The sequence below is a fragment of the Schistocerca piceifrons genome, chromosome X (assembly GCF_021461385.2).
Source record: "Schistocerca piceifrons isolate TAMUIC-IGC-003096 chromosome X, iqSchPice1.1, whole genome shotgun sequence".
Classification (NCBI taxonomy): Eukaryota; Metazoa; Arthropoda; class Insecta; order Orthoptera; family Acrididae; genus Schistocerca; species Schistocerca piceifrons.
Genome location: NC_060149.1, coordinates 429809509 through 429834180, shown reverse-complemented (window position 1 = coordinate 429834180; position 24672 = coordinate 429809509). Strand labels below are relative to the sequence as shown.

At 37.6% G+C, this 24672-nt stretch overlaps 1 protein-coding gene across 1 annotated transcript in view; it reads left to right on the top strand.

Moving 5' to 3' along the window:
- LOC124722877 (aspartate--tRNA ligase, cytoplasmic) overlaps window positions 1–24672 on the top strand; it is a 96875-nt gene that overhangs the window by 49605 nt on the left and 22598 nt on the right. Inside the window, exons 5-12 of the mRNA XM_047248013.1 lie at window positions 4364–4553; window positions 8324–8461; window positions 9061–9232; window positions 10056–10203; window positions 20477–20666; window positions 22426–22506; window positions 22863–22974; window positions 23342–23522. Of these exons, the coding sequence (XP_047103969.1) occupies window positions 4364–4553; window positions 8324–8461; window positions 9061–9232; window positions 10056–10203; window positions 20477–20666; window positions 22426–22506; window positions 22863–22974; window positions 23342–23505 (1195 nt within the window). The 3' untranslated portion in view covers window positions 23506–23522. The remainder of the gene's footprint in view (window positions 1–4363; window positions 4554–8323; window positions 8462–9060; window positions 9233–10055; window positions 10204–20476; window positions 20667–22425; window positions 22507–22862; window positions 22975–23341; window positions 23523–24672) is intronic.

Below are 24672 nucleotides of genomic sequence, written 5' to 3'. Positions count from 1 at the left end.
GCTTATGTTGTAACAAAGCATTTCATTAATTTTCTCATTTACTTTATAGCATAGGATCTTTATACTATATAATAAAAAGCATATTGCTCGAAAACTATGGGTGATAAAAAAAAAACTAAGGTTAGATTTGGATTCAGCTCATAAAAATCTATAAAGATCAGCTATCAAAGTAAAAAAAGTTTTTAAAAAAATTTTGTTGGCCTGTGTAAATTTTTATATCAGAATTTAAAAGTTTCATATTTTATCTGAACCTGTCTGTTGTCATTATATCACAAGAGAACTGTGAGCTTTTGATCAAATAAAGGACATAAATTTCATTTCAAAACATGCACATAAAATTTCAGTGAATATGTCTAGCTCAGAAAGGAAGACACACCAGCTGTTGTTTCGACATTGCATATGTACTTCTCTCTCTGTGGACCAGTTTATATATTTTTAGTGTTGTGTTGTCTATGAACAGCTGCCAAAAATTAGCTACATTGTGAATTATGAAGTTTCTCTTTGCAAGTTACATTCCCCTGCTGCGCAGAATAAAAACAAATTGCCTTTGTAGTTTTCCAGTTGCATTTCAGGTATGCACCTAATCTCACATCTTTTCCAAATTCAGAATGGCCCACAAAAAAAGGTGAAGATAATGGATATCTACCTCTTCCTTTATTGTATTCACATGGCATCCCTACGTGAGCAATGTGTTGTTTTTTATGAAGAATTTTGTCTTGTTACTGTACCAGTTCTTGGTGTAACTTCCACAGATGCACCAGGACTACTTTCACTTGATTCAGTGCTATCTGGAGTGCGAGTAGCACTATTAGTTTCTACTTGTCTTTGAGATTCACTACCTTTGGACTCTTACTCTGTAACTTGTTGCAGTTGCTCTATTACTTTCTGCTCAGACAATGTACGAGCCATTTTCGGTGGTTGTATTGTGATTTATACACAACCAAACACTTCAAGCACAGCAAGATGGAGTAATCAGCTCAGAGGCTTCAGCATACATTGTAACATCATATCACACTAAAGTGCAACATCATTGAGGATGTGCAGTGCTCTTGGATGGTATAGGTGCATAAAGAAATGTTAAGTGGTCAAAAGCTGCTGACGCAGCTCTAAATATACAGTGAGATAAAAAAACAAGTACAGTAACACGTCATTAATTTTTGTAATGTAATCTCCGTTGAAAAGAAATAAGACACAGAAAAAAGTATTGTTGTTGCAGACAAATAAAATTTCAGAATGGTCAGTTTGACAGCTTCCATGGATCTAGAGTTAATGAAACTTGTAATGTCAAAAGAACGCACTTTGAAATTGAAAACAGTAGTGCACAGTTAAGTAAAGCACCCCTCAGCCTAAAGGTTGGTTTCAACACTCCATTGCTGTACTTGACCTAGCCCCTTTGGAGATGGTATAGCCTTACCTTCCTCCAGCCTTTGAACTGATTTATCTAACCATTTGGGGGGGGGGGGGGGGGGGCTAAAATTTAATGATGTGATTTGGCATTTTTTGTGTGAATTGCCATTTTTTTACACTGATGAATAATTCCCAGAGGTGAATAAAAGATAAGTGACAGCAAAAAATCTTGGGTGCAACAAAGGGTTGAATCCTAAGCATTCGGCAGAGAACTGGAAAACAGTATGCTGCTTGATATTTTGTTTTAGTATATAAGTTTATTTCAAATGTATTGCCTTCACTAATACATGTCCTGACATTGTAGGTGGACTTGAGTCAACTTTGAGTAAACCATTTTTGCTGTCTGTAGTTGTTGGTCATAATATTATTTTCAGCAACGCTTTAAACTTGTTTGATAATTTGCTGTTGCACGTATAATGTTTTTTACTATCTGACAGATATTGCCTACATCTACAATGTCTACGATCTACAATGTCAGGACGTGCTGATGAAGGCAATAAAGCCGAAATGAGCTTATACACTAAAATAAAATATGAAGCAGCATACTGTTTTCTAATTCTTTGCATAATGTCCTCCTGTGACGTAATATATGCTGCAGGTTCCACAATAAAGAAACTAAACATTTGGGTTTGTTGTTGGACACTTACCATTGTAGCCACAAAGCACATTAATGTGGCATAGCAAATAGTTCTGTCGTAATGTGAGCAGTATCCTTTCTTTCATGTAAAGGTAGTATATTGCTGTGAGTTGTGTGTTGTAGAGATTATTTTGCAGCAAAACAGTATGCTCATTCAAGTTTCTGGAATGGCTCAAAATAACACTAAACATTTAAGAATGTCATAAACTTATGTTTTCAGTTGGCTCATTAATGACTCCGGAAGTCAGACAACTTGGAGATCATCTTGCTTACAATTGGGTAGTTCTGAACTCTTGAGGGTATAACATCATTTGGCATTTCTAGCATGTAAGATGATGTCAGGTCCGACAAAGATGCCTTCTTTTCTATGATATTCGACTTATCTGAGAGAATTTTGGTATCTACTTCGCGCACACGTTATGGTACAGCAATTAGCCATGGACAGTTTTGTAGTGTGCTTATAGAAGGTTCTGAATAATAGTTTCTGCTACTACAACATTTTGTTCAGTGATGACATTATTGCAGTGGACAGGAAATAGATGATTCTCCATTGTTATTTGTTCTAGTTGTTATTACTGTGTAATTTCGTACACTTGTGCAACTAACAAGGCAGTTGTTCTCAACACCTTTTTCTTGCTCCTGTGAAAACACCCTTTTCAGCTAGAAACCATTCACAGTGTGTTCCAGATATTTGGATGCACCTGTCGCTGTGAATACCACCTTTGCTTAGCTGCTGGTTTTCATTTGACTGAAACGCAGAATAGGGGGGACGTTTTTCAATGTTCAGTATGTGCTTATGTCTATTAGAAACAACTGAAACAAAGGAATATGATAATTTCCAGTTTTTCATAGTGCAGACAATGTATTAATAGGTATTGAGCAAATGACCAAATTGTCATGGCAGCTATACATAATATTTCAACATGATAATGAGTGTTATCTCATCAGATGTGCTGCTGAAGCTGCTGGTAAGCTGAAGTGTGTTCACTTAATGCTTATGGGATTCCCTCACTCCTTGCACCCAAAATTCAGTGACTGGAATCTGACGATCAGACAGTAGAATTTAGGCTACTTAGGAGAGTTGGGAGTGCTCGAAAGAGAGAGTAGCAAAGTGAGTGTGGCATCATAGTATCCAGATCTTGGATAGAACACCTGTTCCACTTGTGCAGTTCAAGAAAGGAATGAAGTAAGTCCTTGGCTATAAAATGAACATATTTCTGACAGAAATCAATCATCAATCCACTGGATAATGACAACTGATTCTGTTTGTGAAATACTGTACATGTCTATCATGATAATGTGGCATATCACCCGAGAACTCTTTCCTATAAGGTCTTGTACGCTCTTAAACAAGGAATGTTGGAAATGGCAGTATGTCTAGATCACTCTGATTTCTGTTCTATACAGGTTAATGTAAAAACTTGTAAATTATAGATTGCAGCGATCAGTTGTCCTTTTTTAAATTTTATTGTGCAGTTCTAGATTTCGACTAGAAGCTAGCCATTCTCAATGCACTATTATTTTTGGTCAATGCATGTAATTCCCTGTTGGTCGGGCTTCATTCACAGTTCAATTCAGTTCAATGTATGAAATTCCCTGTTGGTCAGGCTTCATCCACAGTTCATTGAACTGAAAATAATAGTGCATTGAGAATGGCTAGCTTCTAGCTGAAATCTAGATCTGCACAATAAAATTTTAAAAGGACAACTGATTGCTGCAATCTAGAATTTAGAACTCAATATAACAGTCACTGAGTGCAACAGCTTTCTGAATCCAGTCTGTCCATTTTTTGCTGTTGATAGTGACATACATAACTTTGAAGTGTTACCATGTATATTTTTTGTATGCTTTTTTCCTTTCTTCTTTTTTCCTTTTCTTCTCGTTTGCTTTCTTCTCGTTTGCTTTCTTCTCGTTTGCTTTCTTCTCGTTTGCTTTCTTCTCGTTTGCTTTCTTCTCGTTTGCTTTCTTCTCGTTTGCTTTCTTCTCGTTTGCTTTCCTTGCATGATGATACTAGCCTCAGAGCTCTTATTCTACTTCAGTATATACCTTTGAACAATTTCTGATACTTTACATCTTTCAACTATGGCATTCTTACTACTGAGATTGGTGCAGTTTCCTCCTTTACCAGTAAGCTCCTGAGATTATGGCTGTGTGGCTTGGTTAATGCTAATAAGTATGTTAGTTACATATTTTGTACGTTGAATTCAGGATCAGTAGTTGATTGTATGACATTCACATGAAACATACTCACTTCATTCATAAAAATTTAGACAAACTTTGTACCTTATTTTGAGATACTGTAATTTCTTTTCTTTTTAGCATAACAAAAGAATCCATAATAGACGTTGAAGCTGTTGTTTCTAAAGTCCCACGTACTGTTGATGGTTGTACTCAGAAGACAGTGGAATTGCATGGATTACAAATTTTTGTTGTCAGTGCTTCTAAAAGTCAGCTGCCTTTGCAAATTGAAGATGCTGCTCGTCCAGTAAAGGATGATGACAACAGTGAAGTAAGTGTAGGTTACACTGAAGCTATGAAACAAATCTCTTGTGATTCGGTCTGAATACACTGGTGCTGTGCTGCTGTACACAGGAAAACATTATGGCTGCAATAATAATAATAATAATAATAATAATAATAATAATAATAACCACAGTGACTCCATAGAAGCGATGGAAAAAACAGATGCCTATAAATACCTAGGATACAGACAAAAAATAGGAATAGATAATACAAATATTAAAGAAGAACTAAAAGAAAAATATAGACAAAGACTAACAAAAATACTGAAAACAGAATTGACAGCAAGAAACAAGACAAAAGCTATAAATACTTATGCTATACCAATATTGACCTACTCATTTGGAGTAGTGAAATGGAGTAACACAGACCTAGAAGCACTCAATACACTTACACGATCACAATGCCACAAATATAGAATACATCACATACATTCAGCAACTGAAAGATTCACATTAAGCAGAAAGGAAGGAGTAAGGGGATTTATCGACATAAAAAACCTTCATTGTGGACAGGTAGACAATTTAAGAAAATTCTTTATAGAACGAGCAGAAACTAGCAAAATACACGAAGCAATCACTCATATAAATACATTGGCTACACCACTGCAATTTCATAACCACTTCTACAACCCTTTAGATCACATAACATCAACAGATACGAAGAAAGTAAATTGGAAGGGGAAGGCACTACATGGCAAGCAGCCGTATCATCTAACACAGCCACACATCGATCAAGACGCATCCAACACATGGCTAAGAAAAGGCAATATATACAGTGAGACGGAAGGATTCATGATTGCAATACAGGATCAAACAATAAACACCAGATATTACAGCAAGCATATTATTAAAGATCCCAATACCACAACGGATAAATGCAGACTTTGCAAACAACAAATAGAAACAGTAGATCACATCACAAGCGGATGTACAATACTAGCAAATACAGAATACCCCAGAAGACATGACAATGTAGCAAAAATAATACATCAACAGCTTGCCTTACAACATAAACTTATAAAACAACACGTTCCCACATACAAGTATGCACCACAAAATGTACTGGAGAATGATGAATACAAATTATACTGGAACAGAACCTTTATAACAGATAAAACAACACGACATAACAAACCTGAGATCATACTCACCAATAAAAAGAAGAAATTAACACAACTAATCGAAATATCCATACCCAATACAACAAATATACAAAAGAAAACAGGAGAAAAAAATTGAAAAATACATCCAACTGGCTGAGGAAGTCAAGGACATGTGGCATCGGGATAAAGTTGACATTATACCAATTATACTATCAACTACAGGAGTCATACCACACAATATCCACCAGTACATCAATGCAATACAGCTACATCCAAACTTATATATACAGCTACAGAAATCTGTAATTATTGATACATGTTCAATTACCCGAAATTTCCTAGATGCAATATAACATATACCGTACAGTTAAAAGGAAGTGACGCTTGATCAAGGTCCGCGTCACTTTCCATTTTTAACCAGACTTAACGTCTGAGAAAGTAAAGAAATAATAATAATAATAATAATAATAATAATAATAATAATATTTTAGAGTATTCAATTGTTGTTGATTAATCAGGTCTTCTGCCTGTATGGTATGTTGTTGATATATGTTCTCAATGATTTTTCAGCAAATAATGTTGTTAATCAATCTTTCTCTAATCGTAAGTCAGAAGGTGGCTTTGAGAGAGAGAGAGAGAGAGAGAGAGAGAGAGAGAGAGAGAGAGAGAGAGAGAGAGTGGGGGTGGAGGGGGGGTGGAGGTGTGATGGTGTGTGAGTAATGTCTTATGTATGGTGGCCTCTCATCATGAGGAGATACTTTTAGCTAGGCTGTGTATTGGGCACTGTCGTTTCAGTCACTGTCATTTGTTAAGTGGAGATCCGACACTACTCTGTGCTTACTGCAACCAACCATTAACAGTGCACCATTTTCTGACCCAATGCCAATTTTATAACCGTTTGCATTTTAATCACTGTTTGCCATCTGAATTATCGGATATTTTAGCAAATACAGTAAGAGCTGTAGATCATGTTTTACTTTTTGTTCATCATAGTGATGTGCTGAAGGAAATTTAGTTTTCGACTTTTTGAGCAGCCTGTTCAAAGGGGGAGTGATTATTTTTAGCTATCCCTCTACTCCAGTTGACTAGCCTCTGAATATTATTGACTTCAAATTCGTTCGGTAATTTACCTTTTTAAGTTATGACACAGGTGATTATGACAGCTGCTTTGCACCCTAAAGCAACAACAAACAAAGAATCAAATATATGGTGGCAGGAAGGGGGGACAAACGTCATCCACATTTCCAAGTCTTGGAGTGTTGTTGCAGACAGCAGTGAGGTTCACTTAGTGATAACACATTAAAATATATGAGGGAGATCACAAATTTTCTAACTTTTCAATTAACTCCTCAGACAACTGTGCATTTGAAAGACAAATAAAGTTCTTCTATGACACTGCATTAAGTGCTCCACAGCTATAGTTCCAGGTGCTTCCGCTATGCTGAGTACGGTACATGGAACAGTTGATGCTGAGCTGAAGTCATGTTGGTTTGTAGTGTAGTTATAACTCTTATGTGGCTAAGTGAGTTTGGTTTTAATGACCATTTTGTGTTTATTCTTCTTAATTTTGGCATTGTGGGCATAAAGTTCTCTCCCAAATTTATAGAATGTATTTCTTGGATAACTCTGTCACAGTCTCACAACTGCCTCCTTGCCCCCTCCCAATTTGTAAAGGAAATGTGGATTCATATTCATCCAGCCATTTTCCATAATCCCCATAATGGAATAGACCAGGAAAAACAAAGAGTTTATTGCAATAGTACTACAAAAAATGATGTGCTTACAGAAATAGATGTTCTACTAGATAGGTAGAACTAAAAGTTGTAGATAATTTTTTGCTTATGTAGCCCGTGGATCACTCTATCAGTATAAACAAACAGGCACAGAGTTAGTATGTGACTCAAATACCTGGTGCATTTCACTGATACTGCACTTGTAACCAACCCTGCATGTAACAGGCAGCTTACGTATGATCATCCATCATTTGCAGACAGGTGTGGATTGATTTTATAAACATTATTCCTCATGTTGAAGCTATTAAAATGAATGTTGTTGTTTCAACAATTGATTGTTTCAAGCACAGATTTTGTTCAGAGTGCTGTGGAGAAAATGCCGAATCATGATTGTGGTTCTCTTTTCTTGCGCCATTGATTTCACATGTCCTTCTTATGGCAATTTCATGTTCAAGTAACTGGGACATGAACTGAAGATCAGCTGCAGTGACGATTTTTTCATCCTAGGAGAAAGGGCCTCAATTTAAACTGTTGCTTTATTAGTGCTGAACATGTTTTATGAAGTTTCTTGGGTTAATTTATACAAACATATAAACAAATCAGTTCATTCACTCTATTGCCTTTTTCCAATCCAGGATTTCTTACCATTATGATAATAGTATTCATTCTTGGTTTTTACCTCCTTTGACAAATAACTGGACTGTTTCTATTTATGTTTTGAAATAAAATGTGAGGCTGCATATTTTCTTTTCGCTAAATCGTCTGGAATTTCTTTGGAGTTCTGTAAATGACCAGTGAAACTTGAAAGGATTTGTAAAATATTTTTTTAGTAGTTCCTTGTGTTAAAGGTTTCAGAATTTTGTTAATAGTTTGTCATTTATTTATCTCCTCTATATGAAATATTCTCTTTTGTTTCCACAGGAAGGCCTGAATATTAGAGTTAATCAAGATACTCGCTTAGATAACAGGGTATTGGATCTACGAACTCCAGCAAACCAGGCTATTTTTAGATTGGAAGCAGGTGTTTGTAAACTGTTCAGGGACCTTTTATTCAACCAGGTATATTGAACAGTGCCTTTTGTTGTACAAGTATAAGTAGTGAACTTTACTGTTAAAGGAACTATATAGTATAATGTGAAGGAAAATTAGGTATGTAAATTTGCAATAAAACTGACAAAGCAAAAAGTAATGTGAAAATTCATGGAAACTACTCAGTGTCTGTAGAGAAAAGGATGTCTAGCAGATTCCTGCGTCCTGTATTAATTGTATACGAATGTGCTAAAATTACACTGTTCTTAGAAAAAAATACCATGAACTGTATAGCAAAGAGTACTTTGCTGAGAAACAAATGTCAAAGGTATTCATGAAACAAACAAGTTTACTTTAGATTGATAGTGTTTCAGACTATTGAAACACTATAGGCAAGTAAACTTGCTGCCTTGAGTGTGAGTAGCTGTCACTGATGTATAATATGTTCGAGACTTTTGGAATTAGAATAATTAGGATTACAGCTCATGAAGCTCAGCCTGTAAATTTGGTAATGCAAATGAGTGTGGTAATTTATGAAAGATATTTCGTGCGGAAATAATTTTGGCTTTTGTAAATGAGTGCATTCATTGTGGCTGGACATTTTTGGTAAATTTTGCCTTTGTTTGCAGGGGTTTGTTGAGATACATACGCCAAAAATAATTCCAGCTGCAAGTGAGGGTGGTGCTAATGTTTTTACTGTTTCATATTTTAAAAGCTCAGCTTACTTAGCGCAGAGCCCTCAACTTTACAAACAGATGGCTATTGCAGCGGATTTTGACAGGGTGTACACTGTGGGAGCAGGTGAGATGTAGTTGTGTTGTTACATTTTATCATGTTAAATTCTCAACATCTTGTCAAGAACTAGCCACAGTTAGTATTTAAAGTGTTATACTTAGTGTTACTTATGAGCAGCTTGGTGATGTAGCTGTGTAAAGAATCAAGGTATCAACCTAAAGATCTCTGGTTGGAATACTGATATTCAAATCTAGCAGCACTTTTTGTGTGTGTAAAATACAAACATCCACTAATGTTTGGGTCTCTTTGTATCTGACTGTCTTAAGTTAATTCACGTACTTTTTCAAAATAAAGGCATACTTTCTTCATAAGCAGAGGACCTAGAAAATCAGCCAGTAGGTTTGACAACTGAAAAAGTCATTATATTCTTACATAACTTTCATGTAATGCATGTCTCTCTATGTATTTTGTATGAATGAATGAGACTATCTGCAGAGTCATGTAATCTGCTGTTTGCCAAGGAAGATAATATTTGGCATGATAATGTATAATATATGACAGCAAGAAGTTATTTTGGAAGCGTTTTCAAATGTGGTTTTCAGTTGTAAGACAGAGATATTAATCATTAGGAAAGTGTACTGGACAGACTGATCAAAGCAGAATCAACAGTCATGTTAGTCTGTTTTCATCACTTCTTTCCAAATTTGTTTGACTGCTTGTAGTTGAAAGAAAATAGTTTTCAAACTATGCTACAGATCTGCTTGCAGTTGATGAACTAATATAATTGTCGTATTATGTTTTTTCAGAAAACGAGTTGTCCCCCCCCCCCAAAAAAAAAATTAAATAAATAAAAAAATATTAACTGGTCATACTGAAATCTTTGTTACAGTTTTTCGTGCTGAAGACAGTAATACTCATCGCCATTTAACAGAATTTGTTGGACTTGATTTAGAAATGGCTTTTAAATACCACTACCATGAAGTGATAGACACTATTGGGAACACTTTCACACAGATCTTCAAGGGTCTACGTGACAAGTAAGTCAACTATTGAAGGGATATATGTAGTTGTTTATAACAATGTTAATGTTTCTGTATAACATTGGTATTATCCATTTGTGTGGCTATAGTGCTAAAGTTTTCACATTACTTGCTGCTTCAGCAGATATGGTATCTAAAACTGTAGTCAAATTTGAGACAATCCCCTCACTGATAAATTGAACATTGTAATTGTATAGTAAGTGCCTGTGCTATTCTGGAAAGCACAAGGCCATTGATGGCAGTGCTAATTTCTTTTTTCCATTTCAAAAAATCTCAAGAGGATACCATACATTAAGTAGAGATCACTAATTTTTTACAATTATTATTGGCAACTTAATTTAGTTTTCATATACTATATATTTAGTTACCTACAGTACAACATGTGTGTCTGTATAGTGTGTTTATAAAATAATGTGACCTGTTCCACTTGTGTGAGCTATGATTTTCAGGTCATAAAATATGGTTACAGTGTGGAATGCATCATATATTGTAAAACCAAGTACTTAGTCTAACTGATTTTACAACGTGTGGTGTGTTACACTCTATAACAATATATTATGATCTCAGGATGATTTCTAACACAATCAAAAACAAGTCATATCATTTCCGGTGCCCAGTATTTAGATTTTCCTAAATTAGTCAAGGAAAATGCTGGAATCGTTCTTTTGGAAAGAATTCAGCTAATTTCCTTCTCTATTCTGACTGACTGATCTAGCCTTGTCAGTATGGCCTTGCTGTGTTGGTACTGTGAACGGATGATAGCATTGCCAAGGGCACACAGTTCTATTGTATGGTTAAATAATGATGGCGTCCATTTGGAAAATTCCAGAAGTAAAATAGTCCCCCATTCAGTTCTCTAACCAGGAACTACTCTGTGGGATGTTATCATTGGGAAAAACAAAACTGGTGTTTAGGAGTCTGAACATGGAATGTTGGTGCCCTTAATTTTGTAGGTAGAATAGAGAATTTGAAAAGACACATTGGCAAGTTGAAGCTAGATATAGCGGACATTTGTGAAATGCAGTGACAGAAGAATGGGACTTATGATCAAGTGGGTACAAGATCATCAACTGAACATTAAACAGGAGTAATGTAGAAACAAGTATAATAATTAATGAGAAAATAGGGTTGCATGTGAGCTGCTATGAACAGCAGTGTGACTGCATTATCACAGCCATGATAGGTACAAAGGCAACATTCACCACAATAGTATAATTTTTTAAAAGATATTTCTGCGATTTGACTGTATTCAATGTGTTTATTTCACTATCTTTATTTCAGCCTTAAATCATTTTCAGGTGTTCAGTGTCAAAAATTGTCTGATGATTTCACACATGTTGGACAATTTTTGAAATTGTAACACTTGAAGATGGCCTAAGGCCAAAATCTAGATAGTGAAATAAACACCTTATTTACAGTCAAATGGCAGAAATAGCTTTTGAAAATTGTACATGACTATGGCTCCAGAAAAAGAAAAAAACAACAATAGTGTAAGTTTACATTCCCACTGATTGAAAAAAAGGTATGACTAAGGAAAAAAAGTTATTCAGATTTTTAAGGGAGAGGAAAATTTAATAGTGATTGAAGGCTGGAACTCAACAGTAGGAAAAGGAATAAAGGGAGAATAGAAGAAAGCATACTGAGGCAAAGGAGTGAAATTGGGACACCACCTGGTATAAACTGAATGGAGCATAATTAGATTTAAGAATAACGAAATAATGTTTTGTATGTGGAAGAGACATGAGACAGCCTCAAATATATTACGTAAAGGTAAGACAAATTTCAAAACCAGATTTTAAATTGCAGAACATTTCCAGGGGCAGATGTGAACTGTGACCATAATTTATTAATTATGGACTGTAGATTAAAACTGAAGAAATTGCAGAAAGGTAAGATATGAAGGAGCTGGAACCTGGATAAACTGAAAAAAAAAAAAAACAGATGTTGTTGAGAAGTACAACAGATGATTAAGTAACTATTGATTGAAACTGGGGAAAGAACACTAAAGAGCAAAAATTGTCAGATTTGAGTGAGGATATACTGCAAACAGCAGAGGAACAACTAGGCAAAAAGACAAGGTTGAATAGGTATTCTTGGATAACACTCAAGATACCGAATTTAATGGATGATAGGAGAAAATGTAAAAACACAAGAAGCTGAGCAGGCAAAAGGGAATATATGTGTCTAAAAATTGAGATTGATGGGAAGAGTAAAATAGCAAAGCAGAAACTGCTAGAGCAGAAAAGCAAAGCTGTGGAAGCGTGCATGACGATGGGAAAGAAAGATGTCACCTACAGAAGAAGTAAGGAAACCTTTGTAGAAAACAGAAGCAGCTGTACAGATATTAAAAACTAAGGTGGGAAACTCATATTAAGCAAAGAAGGCAAGGCAGAAAAGAGAGAGGAATACATAGAACAACTATACAAAGGAAACAAACTTGAAGAGCAGAGGAAGTGTATGAAATTGAGATGGTGGAGCTGACACTGCAAGAAGAACTTAATGAGGCTGTGAAAGACCTTAATCAAAACAAGGCATTTGGGGTGAACCACATTCCCTGATAACTATTAAGATCCTTGAGGGAACGTATCATGGGAAATCTATTCCACCCAGCATGCAAGATACTTGAGACAGTTGCAAATACCCAAAGACTGAAAGAAGATGATGAATGTATTAATTTCAATTTCAGAGAAGGTTGGTGCTGACAGGTGTGATAATTACAGAACTACCAATTTAATAAGGCATGGAATGAGATTTTCACTCTGCAGCAGTGTGTGCGCTGATATGAAACTTCCTGGCAGATGAAAACTGTGTGCCGGACTGAGACTCGAACTCGGGACCTTTGCCTTTTGCGGGCAAATGCTTTACTGGCAGAAGTAAAGCTGTGAGGATGGGGCGTGAGTCGTGATTGGGTAGCTCAGTTGGTAGAGCACTTGCCCGCAAAAGGCAAAGGTCCAGAGTTCGAGTCTTGGTCCAGCACACAGTTTTAATCTGCCAGGAAGTTTAATAAGGCATAATTGTGAAATAGTGACACAGACTGAAACTTCCTGGCAGATTAAAACTGTGTGCCCGACCGAGACTCGAACTCGGGACCTTTGCCTTTCGCGGGCAAGTGCTCTACCAACTGAGCTACGGAAGCACGACTCACGCCCGGTACTCACAGCTCCACTTCTGCCAGTACCTTGTTTCGTACCTTACAAACTTTACAGAAGCTCTCCTGCGAACCTTGCAGAACACAGTTTTAATCTGCCAGGAAGTTTCATATCAGCGCACACTCCGCTGCAGAGTGAAAATCTCATTCTGGAAACTGACACAGACTGTTTACAAGAGAATGGAAAGATCAATCAAAGCCAACCTCAGTGAATATCGGTATGGTTTCATGTGAAAAGGCGGAACACGTGAGGCAGTACTGCAGCCTTGACATAGAAGATAGACTGAATAAAGGCAAAATTGTATTTATAGCATTTGTAGATTTAGAATAATGTTGATGGAATTGCCCTTTTTGAAATACTGAAAGTAGCAGTGATAAAATGCAGGAATTGAAATATTATCTCAAACTTTTACAGAAACCAGACAGCAGTTATAGTAGTTGATGTACATGAAAGGGGGCTGATAGTTGAGAGGGAGAAAGAGTGTGGATGACATAGCACTGCCGCACACGCGTCATTTTGAAAGGATGCACACGTGTCAGTGCTGCATCCCTCCTCTCTTAAGGAGATCACGGATTCTTGAGAACGTCCATGCTGTCCTCTGTGTCCACTGGGCTCTGGCTAAGGGGTCGCACTGCAATGGGAGTGTACTATGGTTTGGAGTGCTTCGGATGTGAATGGATTCTGTGCCCACCTTCCCGTGTCAAACCATACAGCAACACCAGCGACATTGTGGATTTTTTCCATGTTGACATTGTACATTGGCTCCGGTGCTGGTGCATGCGGTGTTGATGATATTGGTATCAGCTGCTGCTCAGGAACAGGTGACGGAATCCCTGGCGATGGTGTCAGAAGCAGTAGAGGAACTGCTGGCCACAGAGGATGGATGCCATTGCCTGCACAGAAGTGGGGAACCGGCAGTTGCAAGTGATCTGATGCCCAATGTGGATCACCTCTGAGGTGATGGTGTGACATAGGGGGGTGCCCAGCCGTCCAAGCAAAGTTGAAACTGATCATGGTGCCTTGAGCAGAAGTCGTCCTCCATGCTGATGTCGCAGAGGTGCTGCGCCGAGCATTTGGTGATGACAGCTCAAATCCATTTAAAATGATGTCCAAAACTGTATGGCCAGGCAGCAAGACCCATCTGCAAGAGGTGCAGCGATTGCACAGTTTGATGTCCGGATGGAGAGTGCAGGAAGTGTAGCGGATGATACGTGTGAAGTAGCTGCACCAGCCCCTTCTCACTGAATGGTGTGAAATGGAGCAAGGAGAGAAACTGACTTAAGGCAATGTGGGACGAAGAGTTGGCAACATACTTTTTCATCTCAGTTTTGAATGTTCGCACTAGGCGTTCCACCTCACCATTAGGTTGTGGATGGAATGCCAGGGTGAGGATGTGACAAATACCATGGGAATAACAAAATGCCGCAAACTCTTGCGATGAAAATTGTGGACCATTTACGGACATTTATTTTGTGGGCAAGCCTTCGTGTGAAACGAATTTGGATGAGGCTGGGACAGCAGCAGTTGTGGATGTGGAAACACGATGAATGTCATATTGAAAATGAAAATATGCTTCAACGGTCAACAGCCAATAAGTGTTAAGAAAGGGGGCAGTGAAATCCACATGTATATTGTCCCATGCATGCAATGGCATCAACCAAGGAGGCAGTGACACCTGGGGAGCTGCTAGGCGTGTCGCACACTGTGAACAGGAGACAACCACGTGGGTAATGTCACCATCCGAGCCAGTCCAAAACACGTGTCAATGGACCAATGCTTTTGTGTGTGATACACCCCAATGATCTGCGTGTAATAAATGGAGAACCTCTGAACAATGCACTGAGGGAATCACTACTCGAGTGGCTGCGTGATCCATGTCTAAAAGCAGAACACCATCCACAACAGAGAATCAGTGTTGAAAGATGTAGTAATTATGGAGGGGTCAGACACATGAGAAGGTGGGGAATGAGGCCATCCATGTTGTACAATTGTTATGACTTTCTGCAAAATGGGATCCATGTGCTAGTTACAGGAAAACCATCAACTGGCTGCTCTGCGGTGACGTCACTGTGGGAACAAAGCCATTCCAACACATCAAATCTTGGGTGCAGATCAACCGGCAGGTGGGGCAAAGCATCAGCATTTTGATGTTGATTTGTAGAGTGGAAATGAATCTCGTAATGTGAAATGAAAAGAACCCAATGTTGAATGTGATATGTTGCTTTATCTGGTAATGACACAGAAGGTCTGATTAAGGAAACCAGTGGTTTGTGATCGGTGACCATGTGGTACGTCACTAAGCAGGGCACAGACATCAACATGGTCTTAAGGGTGCAAAACGCAGTTTGACAAGCCGTTGACCAGTGAAACTGAGTCCCTTTGCACAGCAATGCATGTAATAAGAGCTGCACGATTGTTGGTGCTCCAGGAAAAAATTTATGGTAGTAGTTGACTTTGCCTAGAAAAAAATAGAAGATCCTTGGGTAAAGTAGGACGTGAAAGTGACACAATATTGGAAACATTGATGCAGGGGTTTGAGACCCTCATGAGAGACTTCAAACCCAAGATAAACAATAGAAGGTTGAAAAAATTGACATTTCTCTAAATTGCACTGCAACACGACCACTTGGAAGACAGAAAATAAGACTACAGAGATTTTGTAAATTTTCCTCAGTGGAGGCACTGAAAACTACAGTATCATCCAAATAGTTTGCACAACCTGTCACAGACACTGAAAGTTGTTCCAAAAAATGTTGAAAAGGCAACCACAAGTATTGGTTCAGGCCAAAAGGGGTACTGACAACTAACATATGTTGTGACTTTTTATCTAAAGGGAGTTGTAAATAGGCATCTGACAAGTCAGTTTTTGAGAAATATTGACCACTTGATAACTTCTCAAAGAGTTCATCTGGACACAGTATCTGGTATATATCCACTATAGCTTGTGAGTTCACAGAAACTTTAAAATCGCCACAGCGGTGAAACCGTCCCAACGGTTTCTTTACTATAACTAAAGGGGTAGATCATCATTTGGTGCAACAGGATGAACAACGGCAGATTGTGAGAGGCGATCTGATTCATATTTGACTCGTTCTCTTAGTGCCACTGGAATCAGACGGGCCCAAAGAAAACGAGGCCGAGCAGAAGGCTTCATGGTAATGTGCGCTTGAAAATTGTTAGCACACCCCAATCCAGGAGAGAACGAAGAGGAAAACTCAAAACATAGTGCATCGAACTGGGTGTACAGCACTTGTTCAGACATTAAATTCATTTCATCTGAAATGGTAAAACCAAACAACTTAAAAGCATCTAATCCAAAAGGATTCTCTGTATGCCTATTATCTACAATAAGAAATGTAAGTGACCAGGCTACTGACTTGTTGGTCAATAAGGCAGAAAACTGCCAGAGACTAGGAATACTCTTTTTATTGTAATATACAAGGTGTATTCAAAAAGTAAGGTGACTATATATTTTTATGAAAAAGTATTTATTTATTCATCAACAATATTCATGTTATCCCTTTCAAAGACAATACACTTGTGCCAACACTGCTTCCAATCCTCGAAGCACTTCTCGTAAGCACTTTTTGATACAGCCTCGAGTACTTCCAGCAATGCAGTTTTTTATTTCCTCAGTTGTTGAAAATCTTCATCCTTTCATAGGTCTATATAGTTTTGGGAACAGGAAAAAGTTGCAGGGGGCCAAATCCAGTGAATATGGTGGCTGAGGCATGATTGTTGTGTTGTTTTTGTCCAAAAAATCTCTCACAAGCAACGATGTGATGCAAAAGCCATGAATTGTTTTTCCACAACTCCAGATGTTTTTCGCGTATTGCTTCTGCAAATGGCACATAATGTCAATGTAATACTCCTTTTATTGTCTGTACAACCTTGAGGCAAAAATTCATGGTGCAGTACACCACAGTAATTGAAAAACAACATTGAGCAAAACTTTGATGTTTGATCGATCTTGGCGTGCTTTTTTCGGTCTTGGCTATCTGAGATGTTTCCATTGGGACAACTGGGCTTTGGTTTCGATGTCATAACCGTAATTTCATGTTTTGTCACCAGTTATGACCCTTTTGAGCACATCAGGAACATTGATGTCATTCGAGAGCTCCTCAGCGAGGATGCTCATGTGACGGCTCTTCTAATCAAAGTTGAGAAGTTTTGGATCAAACTTCGCTGACACATCTCGTGCCCAAACATCCGAAAAAATTGCATGAAACGAGGCAATCGATATGCCAACATCCTCAGCAACGTCTCTTATGGTAATTCAATGATTTCCCAAAACAATTTTCTTCACAGCTTTGACGTTATCATCTGTTGTTGATGTGCTGGGGTGTCCAGAGCGAGGTTCATCGTTAGCACCTTCCTGGCCATCTTCGAAGAGCTTGTACCACTTTTAAAATTTTTTTTAACTTAGAGCAGACAACATTTCAAGTGTTCTACAGCACAGATTTCATTTTTCACACAAAATTTGATGCAAATTCTTTGCTCCATTTTTTTTATAGTAATCAAAAATCGCCGAGCACATTAAAACACGTTAACCTTTGCATCTGTCAAAAACAAATGAAGTTTGCTGTACACTTGAAACTGTGATCGAATGTTCGGGACATGTGTACCAACATAAAAAAAACATCGATAATCGAATTTACATTGCTCGTGCAATTTGAAAAGTCGACTTACTTTTTGAACAGCCCTTGTACTAACTTTTGTGCCACAGGGAGAAGCGGAGGGGAGTCGGGGTCCATATAAATTTGCGAGTTTAACAAGGTTATCGCAGTTCCTATATCCACTTGTATGCTGTTTACTGGCCTGTTTTCATTGTTGGTGCGGCTGCTACTGGGAGCAAGGCTGACCGCCTTGACACTGTGATCGTGTGTAGACTGAACCATATCTTCCACCTGTGAACTCTCTGAAGCTTGGTGTGGAAGAGAGGGGTGGATTGCTGATACCTCACACCATGACTCAGTTTGGTTATCCATAGCTCGCAAAACCTCAGACAGCTGTACAGTAGCTAAAAACTCAGAAAGGCATGGATTTTCACAGTGGAGGGCACACTCTCGCGCCTCACGACCCAGAGCTAAATGAATTGTAGCATTTCTCACCACCTGATCAGCATACAGCTGTTTATGCACATCTGACAGAAAATGACAGTGACAACTTAACCCATGGAATTCAGCGGCCCATGCTCGATGGGATTGATGTCGTTGCTTCCTTCAGCTGTAGAACTCAAACCGGGATGCGTTAATATGGGTGTGCTTATTGTAGTATTTTGGAAGAAGTTCACAAGTTTGATCAAATGTTAAAAAAGCGAGATCCTGCAAAGGGGTGAATTGATATAGGCATTCATACATTCTTGGTGATATCCATGAAATGAGCAAGGCACAGCATGGAATAGTGTCAGTAATCCCAAAATCTTGAAAGTGTTGTCGCAGTTATTTCTCGTATACATTCCATTACTCAACGGACTCATCGTGCATAGAAAAGGGAGGCGGATAAACCTTGGGGGCTGCGGAGGGCAAAACAGCAGGCAATGCAGACTGAGGAGCGTGCTGGCTAGACAAAACAGAAGCCAATGATTGAAGTATCTGAGTTTGTCTGTGATAGGTGATGTAACACCATGGCGAATGATTCTTGCCGTTCGACGAACTGTCCTCTGTAACACCGTTAGCAATTGTGACCATTCAGCAGGAACCAATACGTACACAGATAGCTGGAGCAATACACAGAGAGAACTGAGGCTGATCGTAGTTCGGCTAGCCTTAAATAGACTGGGGCCTATGGTGGGCTCTGATCTCTCTCTCTCTCTCTCTCTCTCTCTCTCTCTCTCTCTCTCTCTTTCTTTCTCACACACACACACACACACACACACACACACACACACACACACACACACACACACACACACACACCCGCGCGCATGCGCGTAAGTCTGAGGTGCCCTCTGTGGACGATATAGTGCTGCTGCATGGGCGGCCGTTTGAAAGTATGTGCCCGTGTCACTGCAGAAATGTATAGCGTCATAAAAAGAGGTTATAAGGTAAATATCTACAAAAGTAAAAGAGGGGAAGGAAATGCAGTCAAATTAAATCAGGCAAACCTGAGGGAATTGTGTTAGGAAATGAGACATTAAATAGTAGATGAGTTCTGCTATTTGGGCAGCAAAATAATTGATGGTGGCTGAAATAGATATAATGTAAACTCCAGACTAGTAATATCAAGAAAAGTATTCCTGATAAAGAGAAATTTGTTGATATTTAATATAAACTGTTAAGTTTTTCTGAAAGTATTTGTCTGTAGCATAATCTTGAACAAAAGTGAAAAGAGGACAACAAACAGTTCTGGCAAGAAGAGACTAGAAGATTTCGAAATAGGGTGCTGCAGAAGAATATTTAAGATTTTCTCGGTAGATCATATAACTAATGAAGTGGCACCAAATCAATTTGGGAGAAAAGAAATGTTTGACAACATTGCTGAAACAAAGGAGATGTTGATGGTACGTGTTATGAAGCATCAGGTATTCATCTATTTGGTATTGGAGAGAAATGTGGGAGGGGAGGTGCTTGACTACAGCTTGCTGTTTCAAGTAGATATAAGTTGCAATAGTTGTGCAGAGATGAAGAGACTTGCACAGTGTGGAGGGTTGCATCAAACCAGTCTTTGAACTAAAGACTACAATGAAAACAGTTCTGTACTGTGAAAGCTTACCTCATTGTTGGTGATGTGAGCCCATCCTTATGTGTAGAAGTTTTACCAATGAAGCACCACGTGTATGACGCATGTGTAAAATTGAAGAGTTGCAATATTATGCTTTATATTTTTGAAACTTACAACCAGAAATTAAACAGTTGACAAAAAATGAAAAAAGACAGTCAGTAACTATATATAATATTTGTGTGTGCATGTGTTTTTTCTAATTTACTGAGGTTAAGACACAAAGAATCAAGATGTGTAGCACCCTAAATCAAAACACTTTATTTATCAGTCATGTATCATTCAATTGAATGCTGTCTCTAATTGTGTGTAGAGGGAATTGTAACTGTGTGTACCAGTTCTGTATTTTTATAAGTTTAAAATTACATACCATTAATTTAATTGTTTGCAATCTCTCACAGTTACGCTGATGAAATAGCTGCTGTAGCACAACAGTTTCCTGTGGAACCATTTCGGTTTATTGATCCACCTCTGAAACTTGAATTTAGTCAAGGTGTGAAGATGTTACGTGAAGCAGGAGTTGAAATGGGGGATGAGGATGATCTTAGTACTACTAATGAGAAATTACTGGGACGCTTAGTTAAGGCGAAAGTAAGTTTGTATTCTGTTATTTCCAAAAACATATTTGTAGGCATACACATCCTTTGTAAAAGTGAGATGTATTGAAAATTATTTGTTGCATCTTAAATGAAATAGTATTTTTATCTGTTCTCATATGTGTGTTATTTTATCAGTTCTGTTTTATTCAGTTAGCTCACGCAAAATAATTCTAACCATCATATTCCTCTGTAGTTACCTCTGCTTCTGTATTTTAACTTCTCTCCCCCCACCGCTCCTCACACACACACACACACACACACACACACACACTCTCACTCACTCACTCACTCACTCACTCTCTTGACTTGTGTTGAATGACACACACACACACACACACACACACACACACACACACACACACACACTCACTCACTCTCTTGACTTGTGTTGAATGAGATGGGTTGTACTTTGAAGTTGCCAATCACCAGTTGAATGTATTGAAAAGTACACAAATTTGTAGCACCAGTCTCATTTCGTTTGTTTCAGTCTTGTACCATTATCTCACGGAGTGCATGAACGGGTTTATAGTATACTGTTTGTGTACTGCCATTGTGTAGATCTGTTTTGACAAAAATTGTCCTAGCATTGCATTTTGGTAAACAGTCATACACTATTATCGTATGGCAAATAGTTTCTTAGTAATGAGAAAAGTCGCATTTCTGTTGCATGGAGATTTGCTTTAGCACAGAGACTTTTGTAACAATTCAATGTATCATTTAAAAATTGTTAGTTTAGAGCGCTTTTAAAGGTAAAAATTGTGACTGAAGCCAGAAACAACAAGCAATTTCTTTGCCATTGAACTTTTTTTCCCCCCACTTTTGGTTTTAGACTGAAGCCCACCTTTAGGTGACAGCACTAATCATTTGCTGCACTTCACTAAGAAATTATCACAAAATATCAGGAGGCAAAAGGGTATGGTGTTTAAATTAACCCAGATTAGAGTATAGAAAATTAAAATATAGTTGAATTGCATTGAATAATTGTGAACTTCATATATATTTTAATTTTATCATATATTACTTACAGATTGTAAATATTGCATAGATCTGAAGATGGCCGTATAGATTGAAACTGCCTATCATAACTAGCGTGCAGAAGAACTGTTTTTAAAAGGAAGGCCGCTAATCTCTCTGAACAGAAGGTGTCCCCTTATTAAATGTAGAAAGTTTTTTCAGTAGCATCTCATTGCTTTTATACTACTCCTTACTAGAAATCCAAGGGTTCTACATTCAAATCTCGTTACATCATAGGGTTTTACTGGAATACAATGTATCTTTCACTTCCAGTAACATTTTTTATATGATGGGAAAGAAGATAACCTGCATTGTGGTTTGAGTTCCATGTAAACAGTAAGTTCTCTTGTAACTGGCTGTGTGAACTTATTCAGTAGGCAGAGGAAAGCTTCACGTTTATTTTTTAAAGTAGATTTGTACTTTTTGTTGACGTTATCACTTAGAGAGCAACATTTTCAATACATCATTGGTTTACATTTAATGTAAGTGGCATCATGTATAAGATGATTTGATCAGCTGATTACCTTATTCCAGTGATATTAATGCATTACTGTCCATCAGTTATTAAAATTTAAATGCAGATTAAAAATGTTTGTGCATCAGTGAGCATTTTATCTTTCTACTTATCCAGAAATGCTACATCTTATATTAATTACTCTTAAAGACAACATTCTGAAAAACGTGTAAATATTGTTGAATCACTATAAGTGCATTTAACATAAGTTTTTATTTTGCAGTATGACACTGATTTTTATATTCTGGATAAATATCCTCTTGCAGTGAGGCCCTTCTACACTATGCCCGATCCAAAAGACAATGTAAGTTCTACAGTTTATATCTGAGTAATTTTAATTCTGATGATTTGTATAATTTTTTATTTTGATTAAAATATTTCACTGTCTTTGTGCAGCTGTATTTAAACTTGTTGAGTGTGCACAACTCTTATGCTCTCTGAACAAGAATAAAGGATTTACCTTTTCTGATACTGTTTCCTGGGAATTTGTTTAAATCCGTCCTTACAAATTTGATGGAAAAATTCCCTCAATTTAAATGCTAAAATTTTGTTCTATATGTTTCAGTTTGTGTTGTTACTTAAATAATTATTAATCTTCAGGTTCCTTGTGACTGCTTTTCTTCTGTCATCTATTCATACGTGAATTTTTTTTCCTTGCAGAAAAAGTCAAACTCTTATGATATGTTCATGAGAGGCGAAGAAATACTCTCTGGTGCACAGAGAATTCATGACCCAGAATTTTTGACTGAAAGGGCAAAACTACTTGGCGTTGGTAAGTTGTAATTATTTCCTGTTGGACAAACTTATTCAGTTTATTCATCACTTTGTTTGATGTTCAGAGCAAAACCAGTTGTTAAGTTTCTGCCTCCATTGATCATGTCTTCTTGTGTAACAAGTGCCATATTTTGCTACTGTTTATTTTTGCTTCTTTGCAGTCTGCCATGATTGTTATAAGTTATCTCTGTAAAACATCTCTAAATCCCTGTACTCAGGATAATTGTATTATGAAACTTAGTTAAACTTTATTGTCATATGAAATAAAAACCACAAAATGAAGACTCCATTTCAGTGGTTTTTTTTCTATAGTGCTGCAGATTCAGGTGAAATCCTAATATTTTTCTTTTCCAATATTCTTTCAGATATTGAAAAGATCAAACCTTACATTGATTCTTTCCGTTATGGATGCCCACCACATGCAGGAGGTGGAATTGGATTGGAAAGAGTTGTGATGTTGTACTTGGGTTTGGATAATATTCGTAAAACATCATTGTTCCCTCGTGATCCAAAAAGAGTAACTCCATGAGGACTCTGTTATAGAAGGTAATTAAACAGTGTCTGAAGTGTCCCCATGTTATTGATTTTTCTATATTTTCACAGTCTTACGTCGCTACTAAAGTACCTACTGGATATGTTAAGATTGTACTAATAAAGGTGAGATAATTTTGAAAAACATACAAAGAGGAGCGAACAACACGGCAGTGCAGTTTAGAAGTAAAGAATCCTGTACAACTTTTTTGCTAACTGAAGTAGTTACTGTACACTGGTAAGATCAGTTAATGGATTCATTACAATGTTTTAATACATCCTGGTCAGAGATTATCGTGTTTTGGGGCAGCTTGAAGTACGACCACATAGTATTCCTGCGAGCGGAGAAAAAGGCAACTTACATCACTTTGACACATCGGTTGAATACATTGCTGATGAGTGAGGCAACACACAAATTTTGCAACCTCAGAAGCTGTAGGTGTCCAGTGCTAGTGTTCAATAATAGAAATATAGTGCTGCAGTAATGTGACATAGAAAAGGCAGTTCGAGTTTCCCAACGAGTGATTTTTATGACTGTTTGCTTGCTTTTAAACAAAAAGAAGTATATGAAGTAAATTAGTGTAACATTGTGCATTGGCACAGTCAAAATTAATGATTCCCTCTTGTGCGTAGCTTGTTGTAATAGATGGCAGGATGCAACTCCTTGATTACATTGAGCCTTGCAAGAAATATCAGAATACAGGATATCCGTCAGGAATGTCTGCAGCAGTGTTCATGTTGAACCATCCCAATACTGTGATGGTGGGCTGATGAACAGATATCAACTTTGGTGGTTACACGGATCTTTATGTGAAACAGTTGAATGGCAGATAGATGACAAGAAGGTTTGAAATTTTTATGACTGACAGAGTTTTCCACGTAGAACCCATTTTGTGGGCTGCATGCCATAAGGCAAGAGTGACTGATGTCTTGAGTCATACAGACAATAATTACTGCGTATTACATTCATATGCTCTGGTATATTATTGTTTATCCAGGGTGTCTACGACCCGGGACAACCGGGAGATCCGAGAAAAACCCGGGAATTTTTTCATCCGGGAGAAAACCGGGAAAAACCCGGGAATCTTTTTGAGTTCCGGGAATTTTTCATTGTTTTAGTTTTCAGTTTAATTTTTGTGATTTTGACTGGTAAGAACCAATACTC